Source organism: Panulirus ornatus, chromosome 3 (genome assembly GCF_036320965.1).
Source record: "Panulirus ornatus isolate Po-2019 chromosome 3, ASM3632096v1, whole genome shotgun sequence".
In the NCBI taxonomy this organism is placed as follows: domain Eukaryota; kingdom Metazoa; phylum Arthropoda; class Malacostraca; order Decapoda; family Palinuridae; genus Panulirus; species Panulirus ornatus.
Genome location: NC_092226.1, coordinates 69,199,122 through 69,213,742, shown reverse-complemented (window position 1 = coordinate 69,213,742; position 14,621 = coordinate 69,199,122). Strand labels below are relative to the sequence as shown.

The 14,621-nt window shown below is 39.8% G+C and overlaps 1 protein-coding gene across 4 annotated transcripts in view; it reads right to left on the bottom strand.

Annotated features, from left to right (window-relative positions):
* LOC139763177 (uncharacterized) overlaps positions 1-14,621 on the bottom strand; it is a 56,488-nt gene that overhangs the window by 21,501 nt on the left and 20,366 nt on the right. For 3 of the 4 annotated variants that reach the window (XM_071688898.1, XM_071688926.1, XM_071688907.1), the window contains 3 exons: positions 12,346-12,507; positions 10,174-10,308; positions 1,127-1,240 (listed from right to left, as the gene is read on the bottom strand). In XM_071688898.1, the coding sequence (XP_071544999.1) occupies positions 1,127-1,240; positions 10,174-10,308; positions 12,346-12,507 (411 nt within the window). The remainder of the gene's footprint in view (positions 1-1,126; positions 1,241-10,173; positions 10,309-12,345; positions 12,508-14,621) is intronic. The other variant, XM_071688917.1, reaches the window with a different exon arrangement.

Here is a 14,621-nt window from a genome sequence, read left to right as displayed (position 1 = left end):
AAGCTGAAAATGGCATCCAGATGATGGATCTTTTATGCATCAAACAGGCCAAAACAATTCAGCCATGCTCTGATGAACATGATATTATCTGAGTGCCCTCTACCATTTCATTTCCACCACATACACCATCCTCTGTACAACCTTACCTATAGCTCATGCCTCATAACCAAATAACATTGTTGGAACTACTATTCCTTCAAACATACCCATTTTTGCTCACCGAGACAACATTCTCTCCTAACACACATTCTTCATCACTCCCAGAATTTTCACACCCTCCCCCATCCTGTAACTCACCTCCGCTTCCATGGTTCCATCCGCTGCTGAATCAACTACTAGATATCTAAACCACTTCACTTCCTCCAGTTTTTCTTCGTTCAAACTTACATCCCAATCAACTTGTACCTCAACCCTAGTGAACGTAATATCCTTGCTCTTATTCACCTTTCCTCTCAACTTTCTCCTTTCACACACTTTTCCAAACTCAGTAACCAACCTCTATAGTTTCTCACCCGAATCAGCCACTAGAGCTGTATCATTAGCAAACAACTGACTCACTTCCTAGTCCATCTCATCCACAACAGGCTGCATACTCACCCAATCTCCAAAACTCTTGCATTTACCTCCCTAACCACCCCATCCATAAACAAATAAACTACCATGGGAACATCCCACACCCAATCGCTCCCCTCTCTTCCTCCTCGTACGCATGCCTTACATCCTTGGAAAAAACTTTTCACTGTATGGCTACATGGAGATAAAAAGGCAAAGATAGAATATCTACGTGGGGCAACAACGATCACAATTATACAGTCAGGAAATGCAGGTAAAAGATCCAAGAATATCCATGTTTTCAAGTAGCAAAAGCTTTTTACTTCATATATGACTAGTGTCTTGCAGGAAATAGGAAAATATAAATACTTGTTTCTTAAAGCAAGATTCATGCAATTAAGACGTGTAAACACTACCTGATCAAATATGAATATTGCGCTTTGATGCTCATAGCATGTGCAAAGAGGTCAACTATATCTAAAAGTAAAAGTAAGAAATGGCCCATGTTCAGTTCTTAATGAATTCTAATATCATCCACATATCCCAAAACTATGTTTCCCTGCAGTGTACTTACTGTAGACAATGTATTTTCAGCCGCACTAAGTGCATCCATCAGAGATGAAAGTGCTGATCCTAACCTCTGTTCCTCCTCCTCCAGGTCTTCTTCATCCATTTCAAGAAGCATGTCCTATAGTATTCAAAAAGAATTGGAAAACAATTAGAAGTAATGGTGCACTAAATGACTGGTTTCTGGTCAGTATATATATATACATAATGGGGAGGTGATAACAAGTAGTGGTGATGTGAGGAGATGGAGTGAGTATTTTGAAGGTTTGTTGAATGTGTTTGAAGATAGAGTGGCAGATATAGGGTGTTTTGGTCGAGGTGGTGCGCAAAGTGAGAGGGTTAGGGAAAATTATTTGGTAAAGAGAGAAGAGGTAGTAAAAGCTTTGCGGATGATGAAAGACGGCAAGGCAGCGGGTTTGGATGGTATTGCAGTGGAATTTATTAAAAAAGGGGGTGACTGTATTGTTGACTGGTTGGGAAGGTTATTTAATGTATGTATGTATGTCTCATGGCGAGGTGCCTGAGGATTGGTGGAATGCTTGCATAGTGCCATTGTACAAAGGCAAAGGGGATAAAAGTGAGTGCTCAAATTACAGAGGTATAAATTTGTTGAGTATTCCTGGGAAATTATATGGGAGGGTATTGATTGACAGGGTGAAGGCATGTACAGAGCATCAGACTGGGGATGAGCAGTGTGGTTTCAGAAGTGATAGAGGATGTGTGGATCAGGTGTTTGCATTGAAGAATGTACGTGAGAAATACTTAGAAAAGCAAATGAATTTGTATGTAGCAGTTATGGATCTGGAGAAGCCTTATGATAGAGTTGATAGAGATGCTCTGTGGAAGGTATTACGAAGTTGTTAGAAGCAGTGAAAAGTTTTTATCGAGGATGTAAGGCATCTGTACGTGTAGGAAGAGAGGAAAGTGATTGGTTCTCTGTGAATGTAGGTTTGCGGCAGGGGTGTGTGATGTCTCCATGGTTGTTTAATTTGTTTATGGATGGGGTTGTTAGGGAGGTGAATGCAAGAGTTTTGGAAAGAAGGGCAAGTATGCAGTCTGTTGTGGATGAGAGAGCTTGGCAAGTGAGTCAGTTGTTGTTCGCTGATGATACTGTGCTGGTGGCTGATTCGTGTGAGAAACTGCAGAAGCTGATGACTGAGTTTGGTAAAGTGTGTTAAAGAAGAAAGCTGAGAGTAAATGTGAATAAGAGCAAGGGTATTAGGCACAGTAGGGTTGATTGGACAAGTCAATTGGGAGGTAAGTTTGAATGGAGAAAAACTGGAGGAAGTGAATTGTTTTAGATATCTGGGAGTGGATATGGCAGCAGATGGAACCATGGAAGTGGAAGTGAATCATAGGGTGGGGGAGGGGGAGAAAGTTCTGGGAGCCTTGAAGAATGTGTGGAAGTCAAGAACATTATCTCGGAAAGCAAAAATGGGTATGTTCGAAGGAATAGTGGTTCCAACAATGTTATATGGTTGTGAGGCATGGGCTATGGATAGAGTTGTGAGGAGGAGGGTGGATGTGCTGGAAATGAGATGTTTGAGGAAAATATGTGGAGATGGTTTGATCGAGTAAGTAATAACAGGGTAATGATAGGGTTTGATCGAGTAAGTAATAATAGGGTAAGAGAGATGTGTGGCAATAAAAAGAGTGTGGTTGAGAGAGCAGAAGGGGGTGTTTTGAAATGGTTTGGTCACATGGAGAGAATGAGTGAGGAAAGATTGACCAAGAGGATATATGTGTCAGAGGTGGAGGGAACGAGGAGAAGTGGAAGACCAAATTGGAGGTGGAAAGATGGAGTGAAAAGATTTTGAGTGATTGGGACCTGAACATGCAGGGGGGTGAAAGGCGTGCAAGGAATAGAGTGAATCGGAACGATGTGGTATACTGGGGTCGACGTGCTGTTAATGGATTGAACCGGGGCATGTGAAGTGTCTGGGGTAAACCGTGGAAAGTTCTGTGGGGCTTGAATGTGGAAAGGGAGCTGTGGTTTCGGTGCATCATTACATGACAGCTAGAGACTGAATGTGAAAGAATGTGGCCTTTGTTGTCCTTTCCTAGAGCTACCTCGCGCACATGAAGGGGGAGGGGGTTGTTATTTCATGTGTGGCGGGGTGGCGATGGGAATAAATGAAGGCAGCCAGTGTGAATTATGTATATATTTATCATATATTATATTTGGTCACTGTCTCCTGCGTTAATGAGGTAGTGCAAGGAAACAGACGAAAGAATGGCCCAACCCACCCACATAAACACCCACACATGCACAAATACATACCCATACATTTCATCGTACATATACATATACATACACACACATACATATACATATATACACATGTACATATTCATACTTGCTGCCTTCATCCATTCCTATCGCCACCCCGCCACACATGAAACAGCACCCCCTTCCCCCCTGCGTGCACGTGAGGTAACGCTAGGAAAAGACAACAAAGGCCACATTCGTTCACACTCATTCTCTAGCTCTCACATGTAATGCACCAAAATCACAGCTCCCTTTCCACATCCAGGCCCCACAAATTCTCCATGGTTTACCCCAGATGCTTCACATGCCCTGGTTCAATCCATTCACAGCACGTCGACCCCAGTATACCACATCGTTCCAATTTAGTCTATACCTTGCATGCCTTTCACCCTCCTGTATGTTCAGGCCCCGATCGCTCAAAATCTTTTTCACTCCATCCTTCCACCTCCAATTTGGTCTCCCACTTCTCCTCATTCCCTCTACCTCTGACACATGTATCCTCTTTGTCAATCTTACGTCACTCATTCTCTCCATTTGACCAAACCATTTCAATACACCCACTTCTGCTCTCTCAACCACATTCTTTTTATTACCACACATCTCTCTCACCCTTTCATTACTTACTGAATCCCACTGACCACCACCTCATCATAAACACTCCTTAACTCCCTGATGACCACACACTACCTCAGCACCACCACTCCCTCCCTCCCTAGTCACAACACCCTCCCTCATCACTGCTACTCTCTCTCTCTCTCTCTCTCTCTCTCTCTGGCCAACACACTCTTCCTATAGGCTACAACACCTTCCCTCATCACCAAAACTACCTCCCTCCCTGGCCATCACAGCTGGCATGGCTGGATGGACCTGTTCATCGGTTCCAACCACTCATCCCTGCCAACTTCCCATTTTGTCAGCAAAACCTTCATGCTAAACAAGAAAATATTTTTGTAAAAGTACATCATCCCAGAATCAAGAAATTTCTATCAAACCATGGAAATATATGAATTACAGTCATCTGTGTATGGGGGGTTAAATAGTCGTATATCTGGCAACTTCCTTTGCATCCCTACAGCTGTGTACTGGGTTTGTGTGTGTGTGTGTGTGTGTGTGTGTGTTACCTGTCATACATGTGGCAACTGCAACTTCCTCAGCATGTGACCAGAATGACACACAGACAAGGCTGCTTTTTTTCTTCTTTTTTATTTTTACAAACAAAAATTCAAAATGCATGAATATACTTCTAGGAGGTCCAAGGGCATGCTTAACAAAATGGATGGTGAAACCTGTATCCTCACATGACAAGGGTGAGCTTGCCAAATTTACTTTTCAAACAAATGCAATAGCCATAACATTAATCAATACTCCAGCAGATCATCATCTAGAAAACCTTCTTATCAACCGCTGCTGTGACATCAACACTCTTGTACTGCAATGAGTTCCACACAAAATACTAAAAGTGCAAGCAGGACCACAAGACAAGAGGTAACAAGTTACTTGGTTTTTCAGCTGATGTACACAACATCAGCATTTGTTTTGCACTCGAATTCCATCTTTTTCCACTTATCTGCAGTCTTTTGCCACTTCTGAGAGTAAGCTGGAAAATTATGACTAACAAGACCTGGTTACTGGTTGAAATCAGCTAGCCCTTGTTGCTTGTCCACCACCTTTATGGAAGGGGAAATTTCTAAGTGCTAAAGGCAAGCCCACCACGATGAGGATCATGTAATATGATAGAAAATGGTTAGGCCTTTTTGATTCCACATATAATTAATTTTTGGCATCAGGATCATGGTGGGCTGCCCTTATCATACAGAGAACCTCATATTGCTGAAATATACCAGCATTCTACTGAGATAATGAGTACCAACCTATCTACAATAAAACTGTGTATGAGATAGTTAGCACTCAGTACTCCCAACATATCCTGTTTGTTCCACAATAAAGCACTGTTATTCTCTACTGTCATGCACACCCCAAAGTTGTCTTTGGGTTTGTGTGGAACACTCTTTAGTAATTTTTCAGTCTTCTTACTGAGATAAAGGGTACCAACCAATCTAAAATAAGACTGTGTATGAGATAGTTGGCACACAGTACTCCCAAAATATCCTGTTTATTCCACAATAAAGCACTGTTATTCTCTACTGTTATGCACACTGCAAAGTTGTCTTTGGGTTCATGTGGAACACTCTTTAGCCATTTTTCAGTCTTCTCATAAAGGTTTTAGTATTCATTTCTTGAAAACTCTTTATTCTGTGAGGCAAAACACTGAGGACTCTATCTTTCTTGTTAGGTTCATGATAACACTTACTTGATGCCAGAATATGTTCAATAATTCAATGTCACTATGAAAATTCAAATTCCCCCCGTCAAGTAATGCAGTGATAGAGGCAGTATTGTAAAGTGGTGGTAGAGCTGTCGTGGTAGTTGTTATGTTGCATGATAGTGGTAGTGATGCACTGTGGTGATGGTAATGTAATAAAGTGGTGGTAAAGTTGTAGTGTGGTGCTGATAGCATTGTAGTGTGATGGTTTTGGTAATGATGTAGTGTGGTGCTGGTACTACTGTTGTTTGGTGGTGGCAATGGTGGTGGTGGTGCATCAAACATTTCAACCATTTAATCCACCAATCTTATACTATAATAGCACTTCTTTACATCTTTTTTAACATTTCTTGCTTAAATTTATGCTATGTCCTCTAGTTGTTATATCCTCATATCCTTCAAAAACTGTCCATTGTCTACATCATCATTCTGATTCACAAACTCCTCAATCTTTTCTCTCCCAAGGTGGACAAATCTAAGGCTTCTAGCCTTTCCCTGTCATTCAGCTATCTTAATTCTTTTTCCATCTTTGTTGCCCTCCTCTGGACCTTCTCTATTAACTCACTAATATCTCACTTATGCAGAAAACAGTAGAGAAGTACAAAAAAAAAAAAAAGGACAACAGACAGAAATATGATTAACCAATCATTCACCAAAGCCTGGGTTTATACATCATGGTATTTTTTTCTGTTCAATGTGGGTCTGGCATATGCATTGAAAATTCATGAAATTTCCCCCCTAGCATCACAACAATATATAACTGGCTATTAGTGCTTGCAATGGCAGCCCAAGCACTGATGCCATATGCTACAGCCCATAATTTTCTATGCACTAGTTAGTCTATGCTGAGATGTTGAGAAGTGAGGTATGAGATCTTCAACCTCTCTCAAAAGTGACCAGGAACCAAAACTTTTATCCAGATCCAGATACAATGAATAACACTGATTCTGGCAGAGCCTCAGATGAAGAAACTGATACAAATGTGTTTAAGCTGCATGAAGTTTGATGAAGTGACATAAACAGTGAGAGTGGGGAGGAGGATATCACTGGCCCCAGCACTAAGCCTTAATAGGATAATGAAACATGGATGTGATGCCACAGAAAAATGGGGATGGGGTGCTACACCACTCATGCTAATTATCTTAACTTCTGATACTAAAAATATCATTCTGATTGATGCCTGTACAGTGACAATGATTTCAAAGATCAGAATTATCTACTCAAGTTTTTTGGTGGTTATTTGACAGACCTTATAGCAAATGAAATCAATAAATATTAAGCTTATCCAAAAACAACAATTCTGAAATTTTCTCTACAAAGCAGGATGGCAAAATGGCTGGCCGTTAAGAAACTGCAAATCACGGCTTGTGACGTATATGCCACCTAAATTAAGATTCAGCGAAAACATAAATAAGAAATAGCTTTATATGCACATGAACTGTGACTCAATAAAAAAATCATCAGAAATGCATGATGAGTCTGCAGTAAGACGAAATAATAAAGAAGTGTGCATGAAAAGTTTTATGTAACATACAACATTGTACAATGATACCATAACCACACAAAAAACTAAACCATGGTATACAGTGCTATACTCTCTCTAACTTTGGTGAATCTGTATAAATACAAAATAATTACAAGTACACAAAAAGGTATGAATGGAAATACTGAAAATAAATGAAAAAGCATGTGTATGATATTCAAGTTACATACACTTTGATTCATCAATAGTATGAATTAGAAATTCATAATGAACCTTTATTATGAGCATTACAATAAAGGACTGTAAATAAGGTCTGTGAAACATTTGACAATACACAGGTACACCACCGATTTTCCGGCACTCTTGGTTCCAAAGCCTTGTCGGATTAACCATTCCACCGGACCAACCATGGTCACGTAATAATTCACCAACACACCTCTAACCCACTAATACATCGCCCATGTGTCTAAAGTATACAATGGACTGCTAGAATTTTTTTTTTTTTTTTTTTTTTTTTACTTTGTCGCTGTCTCCTGCGTTTGCGAGGTAGCGCAAGGAAACAGACGAAAGAAATGGCCCAACCCCCCCCCCATACACATGTATATACATACGTCCACACACGCAAATATACATACCTACACAGCTTTCCATGGTTTACCCCAGACGCTTCACATGCCTTGCTTCAATCCACTGACAGCACGTCAACCCCGGTATACCACATCGCTCCAATTCACTCTATTCCTTGCCCTCCTTTCACCCTCCTGCATGTTCAGGCCCCGATCACACAAAATCTTTTTCACTCCATCTTTCCACCTCCAATTTGGTCTCCCTCTTCTCCTTGTTCCCTCCACCTCCGACACATATATCCTCTTGGTCAATCTTTCCTCACTCATCCTCTCCATGTGCCCAAACCACTTCAAAACACCCTCTTCTGCTCTCTCAACCACGCTCTTTTTATTTCCACACATCTCTCTTACCCTTACGTTACTCACTCGATCAAACCACCTCACACCACACATTGTCCTCAAACATCTCATTTCCAGCACATCCATCCTCCTGCGCACAACTCTATCCATAGCCCACGCCTCGCAACCATACAACATTGTTGGAACCACTATTCCTTCAAACATACCCATTTTTGCTTTCCGAGATAATGTTCTCGACTTCCACACATTCTTCAAGGCCCCCAGGATTTTCGCCCCCTCCCCCACCCTATGATCCACTTCCGCTTCCATGGTTCCATCCGCTGCCAGATCCACTCCCAGATATCTAAAACACTTCACTTCCTCCAGTTTTTCTCCATTCAAACTCACCTCCCAATTGACTTGACCCTCAACCCTACTGTACCTAATAACCTTGCTCTTATTCACATTTACTCTTAACTTTCTTCTTCCACACACTTTTCCAAACTCAGTCACCAGCTTCTGCAGTTTCTCACATGAATCAGCCACCAGCGCTGTATCATCAGCTAGAAATTTAAATTAAACAAATATTAAATGTTTGAGCACCCTACGATGGTAAGTCTGTCCTTCGATTGTTTGAATCCAGTGGGGGTCTTCTTTGTCATTTGTTGTTAGTGTTTTCCTCGGTGTGCATTGCCAGAATAATGCAGTTTCATCTGCATTTTACACCTGCTCAGGATGGAGGTGCTCGTCAGCTACGAGTTGTGCAAATTTGTCCACATACTCGGCAGCTCCTTTGTGGTTTGCAGATCACTTTTCTCCACACACTTTATTCAGGCAAATTCCATGATGCTTTTTGAATCTTTGAAGCCATCCTTCACTTTAGTCACGCTGATGTAATTCAAATTCTTTATGGAACAACTTAGCCTGGTCCATTATCATTGTACCTGACAAGTCCACTGCATCACTCTGATGCTGTCGAAACCATTCCATCATCACTTAATTGTGCTCAGCACTCTTACCATCTTTCATAGTTTTTCTAATTGTCATTTGCTTCTTGGAATCGCTGTCTACAGAGAATTTCAATATTTTCTCTCTTTGCTTCTTTATATCATAAACAGTTGGTGAACCAATACTGTAGATGTCACACAGCTTACGCACCAAAAAACCATGGTCCATTTTTTCAACAGTTTTACATTATCTTGGATCGATATGGACTGGTGTTTATGTTTGACACCATGACTGACATGCTCATATGTTTTAGAAGCCATAGCTAGGGTCAGATTTAAGCAAAATAAGTGAAGAATCTCACAGAATTGCAGGATCGCCACCAAGTGCAGTGTAAAGAATGTAAATAAGCACGCCCTACACACAATGCCATCTGTAGCCGTCCAGTAAACAAGCCTGGTAGCCGCGGTAATTTCAAGTTCCCTCACGTAATTTTGTCTGGACTAAAGGAGGTGCCGAACCATCAGTTGCTGAAAATTCGGTGGTATACCTGTATAAAGGTACTCATACTGGCAATTCACACAAACAATTACTAAAAAAAATTACTGTTGTGTAGTACTCTATAAATTTAGTAAATCTGTATGAATGTGAATAGTGACGATTGAAAAAAATGTACAATGAAGATAAATCAGTGACAGAGTTTATGTAAATTGCTCATGTTATATTACAAAAGTATGAAACAACAGCCTCATCCAAAACTACATAAAATGAGCAGGATATATCCCAATTTTTATAGTAATTTGATATATGCTATAACAAACTTGTTAAAAGATGAGGTATGCATTGAAAACCCTTGGTAAATGCACTGGTTTGTGACAAAAACACATATACTCTGCAGATCTCGCATACCTCATGGCCTTGGCAGCAAACATTAAGAAGGTTTTGACTTTGTTGAGTTGTATATCATTTCATTTAGAAAATTATGGTCTAATCAGTCCTAAAAACAATGCCATGGAGAAAATTTCCCTGAGCACAAAGAGGGTTAAGAACACTGTGACAGGTTCCTATGGTATGGCAACTACAGAGAGATTTGTGGAAATAAATATGACTACTGAGCTTGCATATTTACCTTACTCAAAAGTTTGTTTGTCCATTCTTTGACTTCTTGCTCTAGCTGCTTAATATGTCCATCTTTGATTGTGTCAACCATTTTCTGAAGCTCAGCAATTTTATCCTCTTCTCCTTCCCTTACACCATCTGTTTCCTGCAGAGTGAAAAATTATACTAATAAGCCCAAAAATGTAGGTCTTGAAAACAAAAAACACTCTCCTTCTAGGGAAGTTTGCCATAAGCATGATAGATTCACCGGCATCCTCTATCAGAAAATCAGAGTTAACTGGCCTTTCAACCCTAAATATTTCTGGTGAACTTGTTCTGGAATTTCTCACCCTTTGGTAACCACACATTCGCAATTACAGCAGTTTGCTCATTTTGGGTTCACCCTCAGGCAATTAGCAATCATCATTGGTATGTTTTCACTGACCCATTCATTGCCAGATGCTCAGAGTGCACAATTCAGAAATAATGCACTTCAAAGTCAGTCACAACAGATACAGTGAAAAGGTTTTCTTACAACAGAAAGGAGAAGGTATAGCAGGGAATAAAAAACAATAAAAAAATACTTGTGGGATACTGCCTTGCAGATACAAGGTTCCTCTATTTTCAAACTTACATTTCTCTTCTGTACAGTCTGTCCTACAAGCATATAAGCATAACCACATGAAGGAAAAAGGTTTGGAGAAAAACTTTCACATAAAAAGATTACACCCCAATACAAAAACGAAAACTTTCATTAGTGAATTGGAGACACAAGAATCTGTCATTCCTGAAAGAGGATTCCCCAGAACTACCACATCTAAACTAAGGTATTGTCCAATGGAAGTTAAGAGCCAAAAGGCCCCTTCTCTTGATTTCCTTTAACGAAAAGTTTCTGAGGAAGAGTCACCCCTTAACCCCTCACTAAGTTTTCTTTTCTAAACCAGTGAATAATCGTTTTTCAAACTGTTTAAAAGCTGTATTCAACATTACAAAGTTAAAGATAATATCTATCTATTCTATCTATATCACTGACATCTGTTCCCTCTTGGAACATCCTCAAGGGGCTGGCCACGGCAACAGTCTCCATAAGTAGTGAACTCCAGAGCCACTTCTTAGCCATTAGTGCTTCACTCTTGTTAACAGGCCACTGGAAGAGGGTAACTAGAACAATGTTTGCACAAGTTCCAACCTAATGTTATTACTGACTACTTCTACCTACTGCTCCTGCCTACGTTCCTACCTACTACTTCCAACTAATTCTCATACCTAAATGTTCTTACCTACTACTCCTATCTATTGCTCCCTCCATTTTGCCAAAAGGCAGGGCAAATGCATATTACTCACCACAAGAAAATCTAGTTACAATGAATGAGCTGTGTGGGTTAAGTGTTGTCAAGAGCTACATGTGACAAGGAGAAATTGTATGTTTGTGGACAGAATGCCAGTAGTCCACATGTGGGTGAGGCAGAAAGCAAGCCAGCTACCTGGGTCAGATGAGTACAACTTGACAACTATGACGAACAGGGAATATGTGGGAAGTATTCTTTCTCCCCTATCCCCAGAGATAACCAAAACAGTAGTATGAAGTCAAAAGGTATTACATAAAATATCTTGCAACCAGCATTGTGTGTTACCCAACACTGCTTTGGTTTAAAAGACCAAATACTCCTTTTTTACTTTTATTTACCTCATTTGATCCCTCGAATTTTCATACATTTTTCTTCCACAAATCTCATTTTGTTTTTCTTCATTTAACATATACCATCATTTTTACTTTCTTACCAAGTATTTTATAGTCTATGTACACAGTACACGACACAATTTTCTTACAATTCTTGTTCTTATAATTCCAAGGAAACATTTCCCAATTTACCATCAATTAATGCATGAGATATTCAAGGTGGTAAAATATTAAATTCTTTTCAGTTCCAATGTGAAGTTTACAACAATTATCAAAGTTCATAGCAATTACTTAACCTTCCAATCATTCTGATTAAGTTTATTACAAATCAATCCTCTCAGTGCCTCTATCTGCTTATTCTCTGAACCTGCAGTTCTAAACACAGAATAAAAAACTGTTTGTATATTTTCAGGTTTTCACACTATCAACAATTATACCAGCCCTTATTTTGTAAAGAAGCATTTTGTAGAAAAAGAGACTGACAAAGCACTTCACTAATATGAAAGTAATATGAATAGTTACCTGATTCATGAACATTTTTCCAAGTTGCCGCAGTCGTCGCTGAAGCTTTGAAAAATGATCTCTCTTTGTGGATTTTGAGGTTTGTCTCATTGCCTCCTTTTCCTCAACTTCATCCTCATCATCATCCAATTCATCTTCTTCTGTCAGGTATGACCCCTCAGACTGTGAAAATGTACAACTGGAAGGGTAATTTGGGTGATCTTAAACGGGAAATAAGAATGAAAAAGTGAAATGGAAAAAAGGAAATTAATCAAGCATAAAACTTACCTTCCATGAAAGGTTATGAGAAAAAAATAGATGTCAATAACACTGTGTAAAGCAATGCTGAGGAGATACACAAAAGGTATACTAGTAGAATGAGTAGGTCCAATTTTCCCTATGAAGATAGTGGCCAAGAAGTACACTGATGTCCTGTTTCCCTCCAGCAAGGGGCAATGAACCCTATCAGGTTGAGTGAGTTTTCCAGCTAATCAAGCACTTATATTTCTGTCATATAACATACATGGTAAACTTATCTTCATTAGTGCAAATTATTAAATGCAACCAAAACATGGACATGGGATGAGTCAAAGAGGTCAAGAATCCAGGCTGTGGAAATGAGTTGCTTGAAAGGATTATATGCTATGAGTAGATGGAATGAAAAAAGTAATAAGGAGATGTATGAGAGATTTGACAAGGCAGAGAATGCAAAGTAAATGAATTGTGGAGTGGTAGAGTGGGTGAAACATAATACTTTGAGGTGATTTGGGCTCATGGAAAAAATGCAAGATGGGGAGTTTACAAAGAGTGTATGATACTATGACAAAATGGGTAAAGGTAGGAGAAAGACCACCTATGACATGGGGAAACATGAGAGTGGAAGAGTACCGGAGGGAGATAAATGAGGGAAAGAATGAGAGAAATTGTGTATGCGAAGGAGGAATATAAAGACGGATAAGAGAAGAAGAAATATTCAGTGCAAGAAATATAAAGTATTTTAGAAGAGTAAGGAGATGGGAAGTGTCAGAAGTGTGCAAAGTGGAATCACCAAGTGGAATCACCAGCATAAAAATGAATAGGTTTAGAAGTGGAAGGGAGATAATCTTTGATGAGAGAAGGAATAGAGTAGGTCATAGGACAAAACCCCGAGGAAAACCACCGCTGATAGGCAGAGGAAGTCACTCCATCAACAACTATTGAAATGGAACAGCCAAAGATGAAACCATGTATTTGGAAACAGAGATACAGAAAAACAAAGGGAATTTAGAAAGCAGATTCATGCAATACCCTGTCAAATGCTTTGTAGCTATCAGGGGATAAGACAAACGTTTCACCAAAATCCTTAAGAAAGGAGCACCAGAGGTGAGTAACAAAGCAGATAAGATCACTATTAGACCTAGTATTGTAAAATCCAAACTGGTGATCAGAAAATAAGGCAATGGCACTCCACATGTTGAAGAAAGTGCGAATTAATAAGTTTTAATGACTTTAGAAATAGCAGAAGTTAGAGCAATGGGGCAATAATTAAAGGGTTTGAGTGCTCTCTTTTCTTAAAGAAGGGATACACTAAGGCATGCTTCCAAGAAGAAGGAAGCATCTGTGTTTCTAGAATGAAAAGAAAATAGTGAACAAGGAATTGAGAAACACTCCTTTAGGACTAAGGTGGCATGCCTTCAGGGTCAAATGCCTTATCCATACAGAGATGGGAAAATACTTGGAAGACCTTGAATAAAGAGAATACAGGAGATGGCTAAAGTTCAAAGAAAGGAGATGGGGCAGACTAAGAGCAGAATCATCCAAAGCTGAGTTAGAGGAAAATAAAAGAGCACCTTTACCAGTTGGATAGTCAGCTATAGACTGACAGAGCCATAGGAAAGGAGGAAAGGTTGAATTACAAAAGTTATTGGATATGTTTATGGTTAACTTTCAAAGAGATTTGTCAGTAGAAGTCAAATAAATACCTTCTTTTTACTGTATATATGTATGTCAGCAAGGCAATGCCAGAAAAACAAACAAGCAAAATAAAAAAAAAAAAGGCCACATTTGTTCACACTCAGTCTCTAGCTGTCATGTGTAATGCACTGAAACCACAGCTCCCTATCCACATCCAGGCCCCACAGACCTTTCCATGATTTACCCCAGACGTTTCACAAGCCCTGGTTCAGTCCACTGACAGCATTCAACCCCGATATACCACATCGTTTCAATTCACTCTATTCCTTGCTTGCCTCTCATCCTCTTGCATGTTCAGGCCCTGACTGCTCAAAATTTTTTTCACTCCATCCTTCCACCTCCAA